Source organism: Nilaparvata lugens, chromosome 13, assembly GCF_014356525.2.
Source record: "Nilaparvata lugens isolate BPH chromosome 13, ASM1435652v1, whole genome shotgun sequence".
In the NCBI taxonomy this organism is placed as follows: Eukaryota; Metazoa; Arthropoda; class Insecta; order Hemiptera; family Delphacidae; genus Nilaparvata; species Nilaparvata lugens.
The window spans coordinates 28794278-28811171 of record NC_052516.1 but is presented as its reverse complement, the minus strand read 5'-3'; the positions used below and the strand labels follow the sequence as shown (position 1 = coordinate 28811171).

General features: G+C 34.5%; 1 protein-coding gene across 1 annotated transcript in view; it reads left to right on the top strand.

The window, feature by feature from the left end:
- The window catches only part of LOC120354123 (midnolin homolog), a 65120-nt gene that overhangs the window by 22862 nt on the left and 25364 nt on the right, over positions 1-16894 (top strand). The window contains 3 exon segments of the mRNA XM_039440414.1: positions 1657-1744; positions 2580-2636; positions 15998-16819. Coding sequence (XP_039296348.1) covers positions 1657-1744; positions 2580-2636; positions 15998-16819 — 967 coding nt within the window.

Sequence of the window (16894 nt, the reverse complement as noted above, 5' to 3'; positions counted from 1 at the left end):
CCTTAAGTGATACTATTTCACTTGCACTTCTGATTCTTAATATTGAATGGACACTGATATTAGTAGGCCTAATAATCATTCTACTACTTTACTGTAGTATTTGGTAGTACTAAATAATAATGTTAGGTTTTTATAATTTAAAACAAAAGTTGTGTTTTATAGTATGAAACGAAAAATTTGAGATGAAAACTGACAAATGTTAGTGATAATTTTAGGCTATTAGGCCTATAGTATACTATACTCTGTACAAAATTACTTTTGACTTGGGATAGGCATGCGCAGCAGAGAAGGCATACAGCGGTAGGGGTACAACGGCGGCTATGTTCCGTTCTCCAGTGAGTAGGTATTCAAGAACTCATGTTTAAATTAGGAATCTTCCTTTCTGCAATCACAGATTCGATTCACTCTAATAGACAAATTGACAATTGCGCTTCTACCAATGACTGACTATTCATCTCTGTAATTGGCTGATCTCCCTCCATTTCTCTGCGCCGCAGATTCCTCCAAGTCAAAAGTTATTTTGTAGACTATAATAATAAATTCTATATAATAATAATAAATTTTATATAATAATAAATTCATTTATTCTTCCAATTTATACATTTCACATAATCAGAAATTATGAATAGTACAGTAGATATATAACAACAACAATCTTGCAAATTATAAAAAATAAGATAATATAAAGATAATAAAAATAATACAATTACACGTTGTACAAAGAAATCACAATAATTCATTTACATCAAAAGAAGAATAAATAATTTCAAGTAGGCGTACCCCGAGGACTAAAAGTCCTGTTTGGAACACCTTCATATTTTTAATTAAGAAAGAAAAAAACAATGAATTATTTTGCCGAGTCGGAACTTGCATAATATGACAGGGTGAGGAATTTTAGTTTAGAAAATATATGTATATTAAACTTTTATCTACTTTCCCTTCATTTGAAAGAATAACCAACAATCAATGCACATCCCAGGCAATTAGCAGACTAATAAATTCCATTTTATAAATTTCTGTCCATAATATTATCAACATTTTAGGAAAATTACTCATGTAGCTTGAATAATAATATTATCTTCACACAATTTCCAAGAGAGAGAGAGAAGACATTCATCCAATGAAACCCGTAAATTCATATCTATTCTACTCTTGAGAATAGACTCTCCACATCATTTTGTAATAGAAGCCAAGCTTTTACTTCATTTTAAAATGTTTTTTATTATTGATTTGCTTCAATTCTACCGGCAAGTTGTTGAATTTTCGGGGGGCTACATACAAGTAAAATCTTCTGAATATTTCCTTATATGGTCGCGGAGGTATTAGCAATTAGCATGTCCCCTGACCTCAAGTCCTGTCTCCTGCCCCGCTCTATTTCTAAATTTGTTTCTCTTTCTCTTCCAAATCTTTGAATAGTTTCAAAAAAATAATAGGGTTCTATAATATTGGGGGTACAGTTCTGTGCTCTATTTATGAAACGAATGATTTTAGATGAAAACGGTCCTATGCGCTGCAGCCTACAGGTTTAGCCTGTTTTAATTATTCCAATACTCTAATGCAAAATGTTTTCTGTGCTTAACTGTTTATTTACTATCCATTCCATACACTTTATAAATGTATTTGTTAATAAAATCTTGTTTTATTTGTTTGTTGCAGACAATTACGCGACGGTACTGTACAGGAGAATCAGTTGGTTAACGGTAGCCGGCTGACTCTATTACCAAGTGTTGAGACTGGATTACTGGTTAGTAATCTACAATAATATTCACTTAACATTTTTGCTTTCATTTGAATTTAAAATTATTTTTATAATTTGATTTATTTTTAAAATTGAATTATTAATATAAGATTTAAACATTATTTTCTTGTGATGGAGAAATGTAGTCCGTTAAGCATCCTCCAGACAATAGGCTACAATAGGTTTATACAATATTATCATCTATAAAGTTTATAGATTAGTAATAGGTTACTGATTTAACATTATTGCCTTTATCTAAATTAAATTTGTATTTTTTTTATGTAGAAAAGTACTAGAAGACCATTCCGGTCTCCCCCAGATAATATATTACAACTGTTTCTCAATATTGCCTCTAGATATTCATTTATTCAATCATACTAAAAAAGATAGGCTACGATAGACATTCTTGCCATTATTTATTGAATGAGTATTTATTATGTAATGTAGAAAGATAGTAAGCTAGTAAGCCTACACGCTGATTTTGTTTCTTCCATACAACATTTTTCAATTGATAGTACAGTACAATCAGAGATGACAGAAATAATCATATTTCTTCACTTCATAGTACAATACAATCATTCTATATAAATTTATATTCCTATATATGTTCATGTGTGCTCTATGGATTCCAAAAATTTTGATTGATTGGAATTAAATTTCGGAAATTTGTTCTGTGAACAGGAGTGAAATATTTTAACAAGAAATCTCATGGAAAGTTTTAGTTTTCAAGAGCTTGAAGCTCTGTTTCAAGCAAAAGATACCGCTGTTGCCCTTATTCTTATATTTTAAATATTATTTTTCAAGTGAGACGTACTCATTAATAATTGTTTCTTTTGTACAGGCACAGCGCCCGGAACAAAGTGTGATGCAAGCCCTAGAAAGCCTAAACGATTCTCAGGTAATTCATTCATTCTATCACATTATTTTTTCTGTATTTAGCCTAATTTTATTCCACTTCATCATTATTTCATAAGATCATTCTCACTTAACGTGATAAATAACCTAATAACTCATCAATGAGTCTGAGTCAATCAAAGTGATTATGAGTATTTAACAAATCTCTAATGAAATATTTTGCTTCCTCGTAGGGCAAAGTATTAAATTTTTATCAAATAAAGGCGGTTTGAAGTATTGAATATTTAACAAATCTCAAATACTTCCTCATGGGGCAATGTATCAAATTTCCTTTCAAAAGAAGGTATTGATTTTGTAGTGGAGCTGGTAATACTAGTAACGTTCGTATGCCTTTTATTGGTGGGTAGTAGGCTACCTGACGGGAGAACTGATCAATAATATTGCACTCTACAATGCAAATATTCCAACAAAAATAGTACTACCGAGAAGAAAAGATTTTTCATGTTATTCCTACGAGAAGGGACAGTATTTAATCTTCTAATATTGAGGAAACTAATGGAAGACAAATATTTGAAGGGATGTTTATTAGATTAATTATTTATTACTCTTATTTGAAAAAGGTAATAAGGGTGAATGGTTAGGAAAAGTATGTAGACTTGGAAATGAGGAGAAGATTGGAAAACCGGGTAACTTTTTTCTAGAAAGGTGGATGAAAGTGTTTCATTTTGGATGTAGAAACGGAGATTACAGAAATAATCATAATATTCCTTTACTTTATAGTAGGCTACAATAAAATCATTCTTTAAAAATTTATATTCCTATGTGTTTATGTGTGCTCTATGGATTCCAAAAATTTTGATTGATTGGAATTAAATTTCGGAAATTTGTTCTGTGAACAGGAGTGAAATATTTTAACAAGAAATCTCATGGAAAGTTTTAGTTTTCAAGAGCTTGAAGCTCTGTTTCAAGCAAAAGATACCGCTGTTGCCCTTATTCTTATATTTTAAATATTATTTTTCAAGTGAGACGTACTCATTAATAATTGTTTCTTTTGTACAGGCACAGCGCCCGGAACAAAGTGTGATGCAAGCCCTAGAAAGCCTAAACGATTCTCAGGTAATTCATTCATTCTATCACATTATTTTTTCTGTAATTAGCCTAATTTTATTCCACTTCATCATTATTTCATAAGATCATTCTCACTTAATGTGATAAATAACCTAATAACTCATCAATGAGTCTGAGTCAATCAAAGTGATTATGAGTATTTAACAAATCTCAAATGAAATATTTTGCTTCCTCGTAGGGCAAAGTATTAAATTTTTATCAAATAAAGGCGGTTTGAAGTATTGAATATTTAACAAATCTCAAATACTTCCTCATGGGGCAATGTATCAAATTTCCTTTCAAAAGAAGGTATTGATTTTGTAGTAGAGCTGATGATAGTAACATTCGTATGCCTTTTATTGGTTGGTAGTAGGCTACCTGACGGGAGAACTGATCAATAATATTGCACTCTACAATGCAAATATTCCAACAAAAATAGTACTACCGAGAAGAAAAGATTTTTCATGTTATTCCTACGAGAAGGGACAGTATTTAATCTTCTAATATTGAGGAAACTAATGGAAGACAAATATTTGAAGGGATGTTTATTAGATTAATTATTTATTACTCTTATTTGAAAAAGGTAATAAGGGTGAATGGTTAGGAAAAGTATGTAGACTTGGAAATGAGGAGAAGATTGGAAAACCGGGTAACTTTTTTCTAGAAAGGTGGATGAAAGTGTTTCATTTTGGATGTAGAAACGGAGATTACAGCTATGAATAATTAATTATAATTCCTTTCGTTCAGACACGTTTTTAAACAAGGTCGATGAATAAGATACGGTTTCCATTTTGAGATAATAAATGGGTTTTGCTTGCTTGTTATTCGTATATATGGAATAGTGTAGTGTAAATTTAAAAATATTTCACGGTTTTTTGGAGCATGATACAAGTGCTGTCACACTAGTTAAAGCAAGTTATTTTTTTAATATTTTGGAAACCGTTTGATAGATTTTAAATTATTCTTAGACAAGCATACTATTATTATACTCCAAGCTTTGGAAATTGTTTAGTGTCGTGGTCCCGCTGATAAACTATCGATAAGACAAGATTTATGCGTCTGCTACTTTCGTTTAACGTAACTCTCGTACGTTGTAAGGGTGATCACTTTAAGAGCCGAACCGCTCTAAAATCTATTTTTATGAGTTTAAAATCGCTTTCCGGTGGTTCGAAACCCACTTTAAGTTCTAGGCACACCCATCTCATTATCCGTCTCATTACCCACGCACAAGCATAGAGCTCATGTGGGGCATCAAGCAATGTATTCCAGTCAAATGGTCTTTTTTCAGGAAACAGCCCCGGAAGAATTTTGCTCCAAGGTTCTATATATATTTTGGGGCGAGTTGAATTCGAATCTGAAATTTGAGGCTTTTCTAATTTTTCCATTTAATCTCGAAAATAAAATTAACAATGATGTTATTTTATTTTTTAGCTGAAGATCTTATCATATAGGTACTGTTTTTGGTTAGATTTAGTGATATTTATCCATAATGAAACACTAGTATATTCTCTAAAGTATCAGGAATTTATTGTGAAATTACATGCACGATTCAATACTTATGGTGTCATCTATGAATTTTACAATACATTCATGATATTTTTAGAGAATATTTTAGTAGTAACTTATTTTCAAAGATTGATCTCTCTTGGCCTATGGGTGTATAGCCTATTTTTTCTGATCTCTGAGAAAATTGAAGCAAGATAATAATTTCCCCGAAACAGATTAGAGGTTGATTGCAGTCCTACAGTATAATTACGATATATTATCAATGAATCATCATCACCGGAAGCTAACTCCGTGAATGGGTGAATACTAAAATGATGAGGCAATACTTTTTCGGTGAACCGGGGCTGTGGATTGAGTATACTGAGATTCAATACAGTCAGCATTCCTTATAAATAACGTCAATGCTTCCCAATCCAACCAAAGCTGACAATTTTAAAGGAATTTTACAATTTTTAGATGAATTTTAAACTGTCAGTATTCCTTTTTCAATAACATCGATGGTTTCTAATTTAACCATAGCTGACAATTCTAAGTGGATTTAGAAATTAATTTCAAACAGTCTGTATTCAGGATTTATTTGCTATCATTTTTCTAATTTAATAAATTAGCAGCTCCTGAATTTTTATGTATGTACTTTAGGGAAGTGGTATATCTTTTTTTTGTAAAGCTTCCTTTGTATTTTTTTTTTGGCAAATAAATAAATTCAAATTCAGAAATTCAAGATTTCTCACAATTAACATCAATTGTTTCCAATCCAGCCAACGCTAATAGCGTGAAGTGAATAGAATGGAGGAATATTTTAGTGGAAAGATGTTCCAGGTAGAAGATGGTCCATAGTACACACAGAATAGTCCATTTAGTAAGGATAGGAAAGGAGGTGAGGTCGCAGGATTGGAGTGAGATGGGTTTTCTTGTAGGAGAGCACTGTGTGGTGTGTGAGTGTATTGGGGTAACATTGGCAACACTGTAGAGATAGTATGACAGCATCCAGGAGACTTGAAATGAAATTACCAGACCAGACTACTGGGTGATACCAGATTGCCTCTTGCTTATCCTCCTCCTTCTCATCCTATCCTCCTCCTCCTCCTCCTCTTCCATCTCATCCTACTACTCACCACTCATCCCCATCCTCTTCCTCCTCCTCCTCATCCTCACACATCAACCTTCTTATCCTCTAATCTGTCCTTTTTCACCTTCTCATTCTCCACCATCTCCTCCTCCTCCTACACATCCTTCGCCTTCTACAAATTCTCTTCCCCCTTCCTCACCCTCCTACTCCTTCTCATCCACCACCTTCTATTTCTCATCCTTCACGTTCTCTTGTTACACTCATTCGTCTCCTTTTTATTTTCTGATTTTTCTTTGTCATTTATTAGTGTTTGATGCTTACCTACTTGATTTCTTGAACCTACCTATTACCTGTCCTCCTACTTGTTTACTAGTTCGCCTTTCTCTCTTCCCTATTCTCTCGGCTTATTTCATACTTTGTTTTATCGATTTCCTTTTCGGTTTCCTCCAATGCGTCTCATAGTTTCTCCTCCACTTCTCATCCTCTGTTTTTCTCTGTTAATCTTCTTCGTGCTCAGGTGAATTACAGCACTGTTTATCATCTTCCCCCTTTCTTTACTTTTCAATCTCCTTCCTTTTAAACTTCCTTTTTAAACTCCTCCCTCTAGGGCACTACATCGCAATCGATAATTTAAATATCTAACGTAGTCTTATTATAGCACTTGTATCTGACTCCTATTCGCCAACAATGTCTAGTAACTTACTGTACTTTTTTGTGACATGTTGTGACATCTTGTTCACTCGTAACCCAGCTGTCGTTCTATACTTTTGTGAATATTTTGTATGAATTTCGAGTGAATAAATTGGTTTAATTTGAATATCCATATCCTTTTCTACCTCTCCCTCCTTTCCTTTACTTAATTTGATTTTATTTAATTTTCCCGTCCTCTTCTTGTCATCCTGCTTTTCACTTTTTCCTCTCTTTTCGTAATTCAGCTCAAGAAAATCAAATATCATGAATAAGTTCTCATACTATGTAGAAGGTAACGGTTACTATAGAAGTAGAAGAAGAAGAAGATGGTGATGAAGAAAAGGAGAATAAGGCAAACAAGAAAAGGCGACAATAGAAGTAGAAGTGGAAGAAGTAGAAGAAGAAGAAGAAGATGATGATGATGATGAGAATGGAATGAAGAGGGAGAGAGGACACAAAGAAACTGACCTTGAATGTGGCTAAAAAGGAAACACCTGCCCTCTGCTCCCCCCAATCCTTTGTTGTGTTTTTCAAAGCGCGATCAGCTGACTGTAAGTTGAAACCTGTCATGGAGGGTGGTTTGGAAACTGATGAAGATGGTATTTGAGTGCCAAGATGGTAGTGGCGGAGAAGAATATAAGAGAGACAAGTAAATTTAATGAAGATGTAGGAAATTCAACGAAGGACAAACCGTAGATTCCTAATTCAAATTTGTTTGCCCTAAAATTATTAAATAACTTACAACGATTAGCCATACATTAGCCATAAATTCCAAATTCAAATGTTTTAGCCATAAAATTGCAAAATAGCTTACAAGGATTATGACATCAGCCATAAATTCCAAATTAAAATTTGTTAGCCAGAAAATTACAAAATAGCTTACAACGATTAGCCATACATCAGCCATAAATTCCAAAATTTCAAATGACAGACGTAACGTTGGCAGAGTCAAATCTCTCAATAATTTCAAAACTTTGTTTTACAAGGTAAAACAAAATTAAAGTGGTATTGACAACATGTGTGTCTCATTTTTTCATTAATTCCAAAACTCAATTAAATCTTGAACAATAATACAAACTTGCTTTTTCACATTATTTGACTGTTTTTCTTGAAAATCACAGTTCAATATACGAAACTGAAGTTCAATCTGTTCATTGAAGGTTTTTATACTGGATAGTTTCAATTTCATTTTAAGAAAGGGTGAAATCCCAAACATCCAGAGGTGTACTGCATGCTTGACCATTTCCTACTCAAATAATTAATAAGTCACTTCAGATATTGTTGATTGTTGATGGTGAGATATTGTGATACCTATCCATAATGGAAAAAACTGGGCTGTTGTCAAAATATCACTCATTTATTTTTAAAATCACAAACATGTTTCAACATCAATGGTATTGGACTGAAGATGACACCATTGGTGTTAAACATGTTTGTGATTTTTTAAAATAAATGAGTGATATTTTGACAACAACCCAGTTTATTCATAATTATTAATAAGTCATTGATAAATTTATATTTAATTTCATAAGTAAAACTATAAGCACTAGTTGAACCTGCAAAAATTAAACCGCTCAACTTGATTTTGGTTCATACACATTAGACACATATACTGTACTTATGTTAATTTTTTAACTTAATGAATTTCAAAATTACAAATTAAACACGGTTCAGTAAATCGACATTAATCACTAAAATTAATTTTCAGAAACTATTAAAGAATGAAATGGTTTCCAACAATTTGCTGTTTATAACATGTAGACCTCAATATCCTGAAGTATCATCCAAGAAGCAGTTAAGAGACGCATCACTATCTAGCTCATAAATAGAAATGAATATGGCGTTCCCAATCGGGCAGTCCTAGCTATCGTATGGATTCATAAATAATTATTGTGACTGCTCAGTGCTCATGTCTCATGACAAGAAATGGTGATTGCATAAAAGCAGCAAACGCCATTTACATGACAATATCTGGTTCACTGACTTGAAAATACTTCTGTCTAGTTGGTCTGGGTCTTACTACACATCATGTTGGCAGCTTATCACGTTTTTCCTTTATAATAGTCTGATAGTTTTCTATCTAGTAATTCTTAGGTGCACTGATCTAGATCAGATCTGATAGAGAAAAATGGATTCGGTTGTCAGGTTATGATAATGAGGCTGATTTGAGGAACACATTTTCAAAAGTACTAGTAGTTCTGTGAACAGTAGACCTCACGCAGTATTCTCATCCACAAGTACCTGATTGAAACTAAAGACCTTATGGAAATACAGCAATAGACTGGCTTCTCCACACATCTGTGATCACTTGTCAGCTGATTTATGATGAATAATTCTATAGTCTGATTTTTACTCTAATATTGGCGTATGAAGGAGGCTCCTTTTTCCTTTTATATTATCCTTGAAATGCAAAATTTCCAAAAACCTTGTATATACGTCGACGCGCAATTAAAAAAGGAACGTACCTGTCAAATTTCATGGAAATTTATTACCGCGTTTCGTCGTAAATGCACAACATAAAAACATTTAAACATTAAGAGAAAAATGCCAAACCGTCGACTTGAATCTTAGACCTCACTTCGCTCGGTCAATTATCAATATTAGTTCAGTGTAAATGCGTTCGTTATTAGTGTGTTGAGCTTTGTTCATCTATAATAACTGTAGAGACAAATACTTGAGTCACTGAGGGCCGTTTGCAGTTTGCACAGTAACAGTTTAAACTCAGATTACTCAGTTTCCGAGCTCGGGATTTAGTTAAGTTTTCTAATAAAGAATTCAAGGGCCTATTTAGCTAAGTTCTAGACTTTAAAGAGCTGGAGTCAGAAAATTGGCTTTCCGAAACGGGGCGTAGTCGTAGTTTTTATGATAATCTTTATTTTCTCATTTCTATAATTGGAAAAGTTTTTTCTTGAATTGAAACATTCCTATATAATTCAAAATAGCTGAAACTTTACACTACTTTCACTTTATTTTATTTTGTGATCAATTTTCTAGTTTTTCGAAATTTAATTTAAACGTGGACTACGACTATGCCCCGTTTCGGAAAGCCAATTTTCTAACTCCAGCTGTTTGAAGTCTAGAACTTAGCTAAATAGGCCCTTGAATTGTTTATTACAAAATATGGATCAATTTAATATTTCGTTTGCTATAATGTGATTTTTGAGATTCAACCACAAGTAGTTTCAGTTCAGCTTAAGCTTCCACTGTGCAAACGGTGGAAACACTGAAAACCTCCAATTTAATTTTCCAAACCAGGCCCCAATTTAAAATAATATTATTATACCTCTATTCTCGCTTAATACCCTTTCGATCTATAATAATTACAAATTCACAAACGACCTGAAGATCGTTTAAAAAAAGGCACATTTTTATTAGCCTATCTAATACTGCACTGTGATAATGTTCTATACAACTGTACCATTGATGTTTCCAGCTGTTCTTAGTGAGAATTTGTGTGTATTTATAGCTTCAAAATTTTATAAAATAACTTAATCAATTTAATGTGCAGTGATAATTAAGTGTAATATTTTACTTTCGTTTGGTGTTTTAATTCTTCTAAATTTAAAATTTGCATCTTATATTTTTATTTTTGGACGAAAATTGAGCTTGAACTATTTACAGTAGAAACATAACCTATTTTTATTGACATGAGTAACATTATCAAAATTTGGGAATGGAATAGTTTTGGGCTAAGCCTGTTGTTCCTACCCAATCATATTATTATTTTATATGATGTGTAATATTGTTTCCACCATAAACAACAGGACAAAATGTACATTATCAATTAGTTCGGACCCAATATACTATGAATCTATATAATCATCACCTGAAGATGATGTGAAACATCAAAACTAGTTGTTTTAATTTGTGTTATTTTATATTAAAAACTTCAAGAAAAGGGTACTATGATGTTATTCCATAAATAAATATGGAGATTCACTTGAAACTGTCAGCACCGGTTGGATTGGAACCATTAATGTTATTTATAAAATATACTGACAGTTTGAAGTAACACTATTATAGGTACTCCACCCTGTTTGGTGGTGTGGGGTGGGGCGAGGGGGGACTACGCCCTTGTGGTCCCTCGGGGCAGGTGTGGTCCTTTCTCCTACTCTAGGGTGTGGCTGGCCAAAGCCTCCAATTATCGGACAGAACGGGATGACACAAGATTAGACACGGCACCAACACGAGATCACCATTTCAATCGACACAACTAATCATCTTTAAGACTGATTCATTCAATAGAACATCCCTCATATTATCCTTGGGAGTTTCCCTAAGAAAACCATGGGCAAGGTTTTCAAAACAATGTGATTCCTCTCTAGAAAGTTCAAGTTGATAGGTTTGTGTTTTCAAATGAAAATCGTCATTTCAATAGACAAAACTTATATTCTTTGAGACTGATTCATTCAATAAAACATCCCTCATACAATCCTTGGGAGTTTCCTTGAGAAAAACGTTTGTAGTGTTGCCAACCTTCGTGACAACTCTCGAAAGATTGCTAGGTAATATAGCCTAGTGTAGGCCTATCCAAAGAAAAATCATCATTTCAATTAAAAAAAAAACTATTCTGTGAGATAGAACTTTTTTAATTCAATAAAAAAATCTCATATATGACTTATTTTTCTCCTTGTAGAATCCTTAGGAGTTTCCCATTAGGGTTCGTCTCTCCCTAGTAGTTTCTCTCTCACAATAATTTTAATAGTATATAATTAAACAGTATACTATACTCCGTACAAAATTACTTCTGACTTGGGAAGGACATGCGCAGCAGAGAAGGCATACAGAGGTAGGGATACAACGGCGGTGATGTTACCGTTCTGAACCGGCCAGCATTCTCTAATTTCTAGTGAGTATTCAAGTGCTCATGTTAAATTTCAGAGAGTTTCCTCTCTGGAAGCATTCAGTCGACTGACTCTAATCAACAAATTGGCAACGCTTCTACCTATGACTATCTATCACTGTAATTGACTGATCTCCCTCCATTTCTCTGCGCCGCATATTCCTCCAAGTCAAAAGTTATTTTGTACAGAGTGTAGTACTTTTTATTATCTTATCAATTTTTCAATAAATAAAGTGGTTGAGACAATTCTAAGTCTCCTTTTATTTAGTGATTAATTTACTGTTCCAATATAATAAAAAATCAAAGATGTTATTACAATTATTAAGCTTTCAATAGAATGAACATTTATATTTTCAAAACATTTCATTGAATAACTAATTTTACTATTTCAATAGAATTTTTTTGTAGTCCACTGTTACCTCTAATAAAGAGATTGTCAGTTTGGTGTAAGAATAAGCATTCCTGACTGGCAATTAGGAGGTACCGGGTTAGATTCCCGGACTGACAAATTTTTGAATAGTAGAGCTCATCGAATTTCCATCTAGCTGTTTACCCTGTTGTCAATATCTGCAGTAGCAGAAGTCTTCGGGGTGATTTACAGCATTTAATTTGGATTTTCGTTTAATAATAATTCTTGATTCATTAGCACTTGAATGAATGCAATAGCTCAGTAATTTCCATCTGTAAACCTCTAATAAATATAATGGTCATGCTTCAAGGTATTTTTGAGCCTGAAATCATCCATTTTGTTGTCTAGAAAACCGTACACTTTATAACAGATTGATTTATCTTCTTTCTCAACAATCATAAATTATTATGCAGTACAAACAAGTGACTATATAACATGCATGAGTGAAGCATTAACCTAATCAATATGCAATTCACTCCCAGTTCCCATTGATCATTCATCACGTATTGAACATCTATTTAGCTTCTTATTCAGATATTATCTGCTATTTTCCTATTATACACTCTGATCAATCCATAGAAGTTTCCTCTACTTCTGATTTCACTATTCAAGATATCTTATCAATCAGCATCGTATTCTAATCCTCCTTTCTATTTTCTAAATTTTCTATTCAAAATATTTCACCACCTCATATTGATCAAGTTCAACCATTTTCCCTAATAATGATATTTCCAGCAATTTTTCCTCATATTGGTAGCTTCAACCACTTTTCCTCACGTTGAATTCCTACTACAATATAATATGGTTATAAGAAAAAGTGTTCAATCATACATTGGCAGAATGAACATGTGTGAACACTCCCATAAGAAATAATGGTGTGTTTTTTTCTGCTTATCTGAACATAAATTCATTGGGGAAACAGGGTTCTACTACATCCAGAGAGTATAGAATGTAATGATGTATGAATTGTCTTTTTTCTGTAGGGCTGGTTTTGAATATAAATAGAAATATAAATCTGAGTACCCTTTTTAAATTATTTTGTCACGACATGTTTCGGCTATATAATGACATACATTATTATACATTATATATTTTTATTTATAATGTATGGAATGTTAGATCCCATACTCTCTGACTACAAGACACTACCGTCGATAGAATGAAGTAAAAACAAATTTGGAACAACTAGGTGAGGTTTCTGAAGAAAGTCAATTTCAAAACCTCTAATTAAAGTATGGTGATAATTGTTTGAAAAATTATTTCCGCTTACAATCTTGAAACATCATTTCCCAGGAAAGTACTGTACACACAAATATTATTTATACAACAAAATATTGATAGAAACAGTATAAAAAATTGAAGTACCCTTTATTAAAAACGTTAAAATATTTGAACGACTAGTTTCGACCATAGGTCATTTCACATGGGTTGAAAATGACCTATGGTCGAAACTAGTTTTTAAAATATTTTAACGTTTTTAATAAGGGGTACTACAAGTTTTTATATTATTTTATAAATTTGAATAAGTGAAGTGATTTTTTAAACAAAATATTGTTTTAGCTTAAAATTTCAAAACATCATTTCCCTGCAAAATATTTGATACTGTAAAACAATATTATTCATACAAATCTCCTCCTAGATTTCTTTCATAATATCCTTCTCGTCCTGGTAAAAGTCTCTTAGATTTTCTCCCTTTTTCACTATTCACCTCCCTCATATTTCCCACTTTCCCCCGCCAATTCCTCCCTATTCTTTTCAACATTAAAACATCGTTTCCCAGGAAACTACTGTACACACCAATATTATATATAGCCTATATATACAACACTATATTGTTTTAGCTTACAAATTTTCAAAACACATCATTCTCCAGGAAAATATTTGATACTGTAAATAGTATATTTCGCACCTAGAGCAGAAAATGAGATTTTTCCAGCTCGAAATCGGTTTTCAAGTCCGACGCCGTAGGCCGAGGACTAGAAAAGATTGAGAGCTGGAAAAACATTTTTGTTTGCCCGTAGTGCGAACGATATTTTTCGCCACACTACAGGTATTGCTGACAAAATAAATAAAGAATACTCTTTAAGCTATCGTACCTATCTCTTGATTTTAGTGGTAGAAGATTTGCAGTCAGGATTTCAGATTCTTTTAAAATTTCACTTGGAATACCACAGTCATCTTCAAGCATTTTTGAAAATTCGGAATGCACTAATCAACAATAAATAATTGAATAAAACTGGTTGCGAAGCGAATTAGTTTGATTCGAAACTAGAACTGAAATCATGGCGACTTCAGCTGATGATGAAAGTGGACACTCGCCCGATCTAGCGGATGACTTATTAACTACTTCCATGAGCGGCTGGAAAGAGACAACTTTCTGGCTAGACCGGAAAAGAAACCCTTTTCTGACGTCGTCTGCAAACAAGGTCTTTCAGATCTACGTAGGGACTGGAAAACAGCTGCTTTCTGTGCAGTGTGGCGAAAACAATATTATTCATACAAATCTCCTCCTTTCTTTCATAATATCCTTCTCGTCCTGGTAACAGTCTCTTCGATTTTCTCCCTTTTTCACTATTCACCTCCCTCATATTTCCCACTTTCCCCCTCCAATTCCTCCCTATTCTTGTCAACATCTACCTGCCCCCTAACCACTTACCCAACCCCCCGGCACTACAAAACATTTCGAAACTTGTAACTCTGTACCGACACCAACAATGGAACTACCCATTGTTAAAAGGGTCGGCCTATAGAACTACACGCGCACAGCTGAACTACATGTATAATGTGTATGTGTATATAGGTAAATGCCTACATATATATAGGCATGTATATAGATATGTTCTATGGGTCGGAGGGACCAAGAGGTCATCGCCTCTCTATTCATATAAAACAACTATAATGAAGCAGCTGACAGCATCTATATATATGTAGCACGAGGGCTTTGGATATATAGTGATAGAGGTCGTCTTGTTGAGAACTCAGGGCAGGTAGAAATAGAAAAAAAGGGAAAAAGGTATGTCGCAAACAAGTACAGGAGGATGAGGTGGAAGAAGAAAAATAAGAAGTTTGAGTAGACAGAAAAGGATGATCAAAGAAGAGGAAACACCACTCAGCATCCCACTTTTCATTTTGCTTCTTCTGAAGTCCTTGTGTATTTTATTTTCCATTCCTGTCAGTTTATTTTTCATCTTTCTTCTGACGACTACAGTATCTACATCCTTAGCCCCGGTTGCACAAAAGCCGGATTTATTTTAACTGTGATTAATTCTACGAGAACCATTCAGAGAAAGCCTTTTTGAAAAGACGGCTTCTCTGATTGGTTCTTATGGAATTAACCACGGTAAAAATTTAACCGGCTTTTGTGCAACCGGCACTAAGTCTCTCAATCCATTCCTTATGAATTTTCACCAATTTTTCATTATTAGTAATCTTCATTGCCATCTTACATGTTCATTTACTCACTCTACTTCTATTGTATTGGAAAAGATTCAATTTGTAACGCCTACTTAATGGATAGTGCTACTCAATATGGCTGATCAAGTTGCATATAAATAGTTTATTGTGTGAAAATGAAAATATATTGTTTCATATATAAATATTTTTTTTGAAATACCATGAATACAAACAGTCATATGCGCTGCAAATTGCCAGTTTGGAAATGATTGTAATTATAATTGAACCTCGTTTACTTAGTAGTCATACGCGTTGCAAAGTGTCAGTTTTAAGATGATTTGAATTATATCTAAACCTCGTTTACTCAATTTTCGTTTCTTTTTTCAGGTTAACGACTTTCTATCAGGAAAAGCTCCTCTGAACCTAACCATGCGTCTCGGGGACCACATGATGCTAATTCAGCTGCAACTCTCCACAGTCACTCCATCGTCATCCTCCTCCTCATCCTCATCCCCCTCATCGTCTACCTCCTCCACCACCACGACTGCCACTCCAGCGACCAGCAGCTCTCCTCAGCCCTCCTCAAAACCTGCCCGGTCGGCGACAAGCTCGAAAAAGACGTCGTCCACAAAGGATCCACTGGCGTCGCTCACCTCCATCGTCAACAAGTCGCTCATGGACGATCGTCGTTCAGCTACATCCTCACCCTCCTCACCATCCTCCTCCTCACCTCCTTCCCCCTCCTCCGCCAACCCTACCTCAGACGTGTTGAGACGTTGCTTCATGACGTCATCTTCGCCACCGAAACGGTTCGCTATGTCGGGTGATGACGTCACAAACGCACCGTCCTCTGTTCCTCTACTGGCCACTACTACCACCTCCTACACGACGACAAACACTCCCTCTCCACCACCCCCCACCCCACAAGTTCCTCCCTCCTCAGAGTCCACCCCGTGCAAGTGCGAGCCTACAACGACATCTACCTCCTCCTCCGCCTCATCTTCACCGACGGCGGGAGCGTCCACCCAGACCGAGGGGTTAGCAACTGGTGCGACACCCGGTGGAACAACCCCTGCATCGCCGACTGCCGGCGGCCCCAACCGTCCCACCCTGGATACGCGCGCACTCGCTGAGGCTTCACGCAACCTCACGCAGACTCTCAAACAGCTCTCCAGTGAGGTCCTCACCTCCAAGTCCGATCCTGTTGAGGTGAGCAAACATTCAAATAACAAAAATCTGGTGTGGCACACTCACACAACTTTCCTTGCCGTTATAAAAATTTAT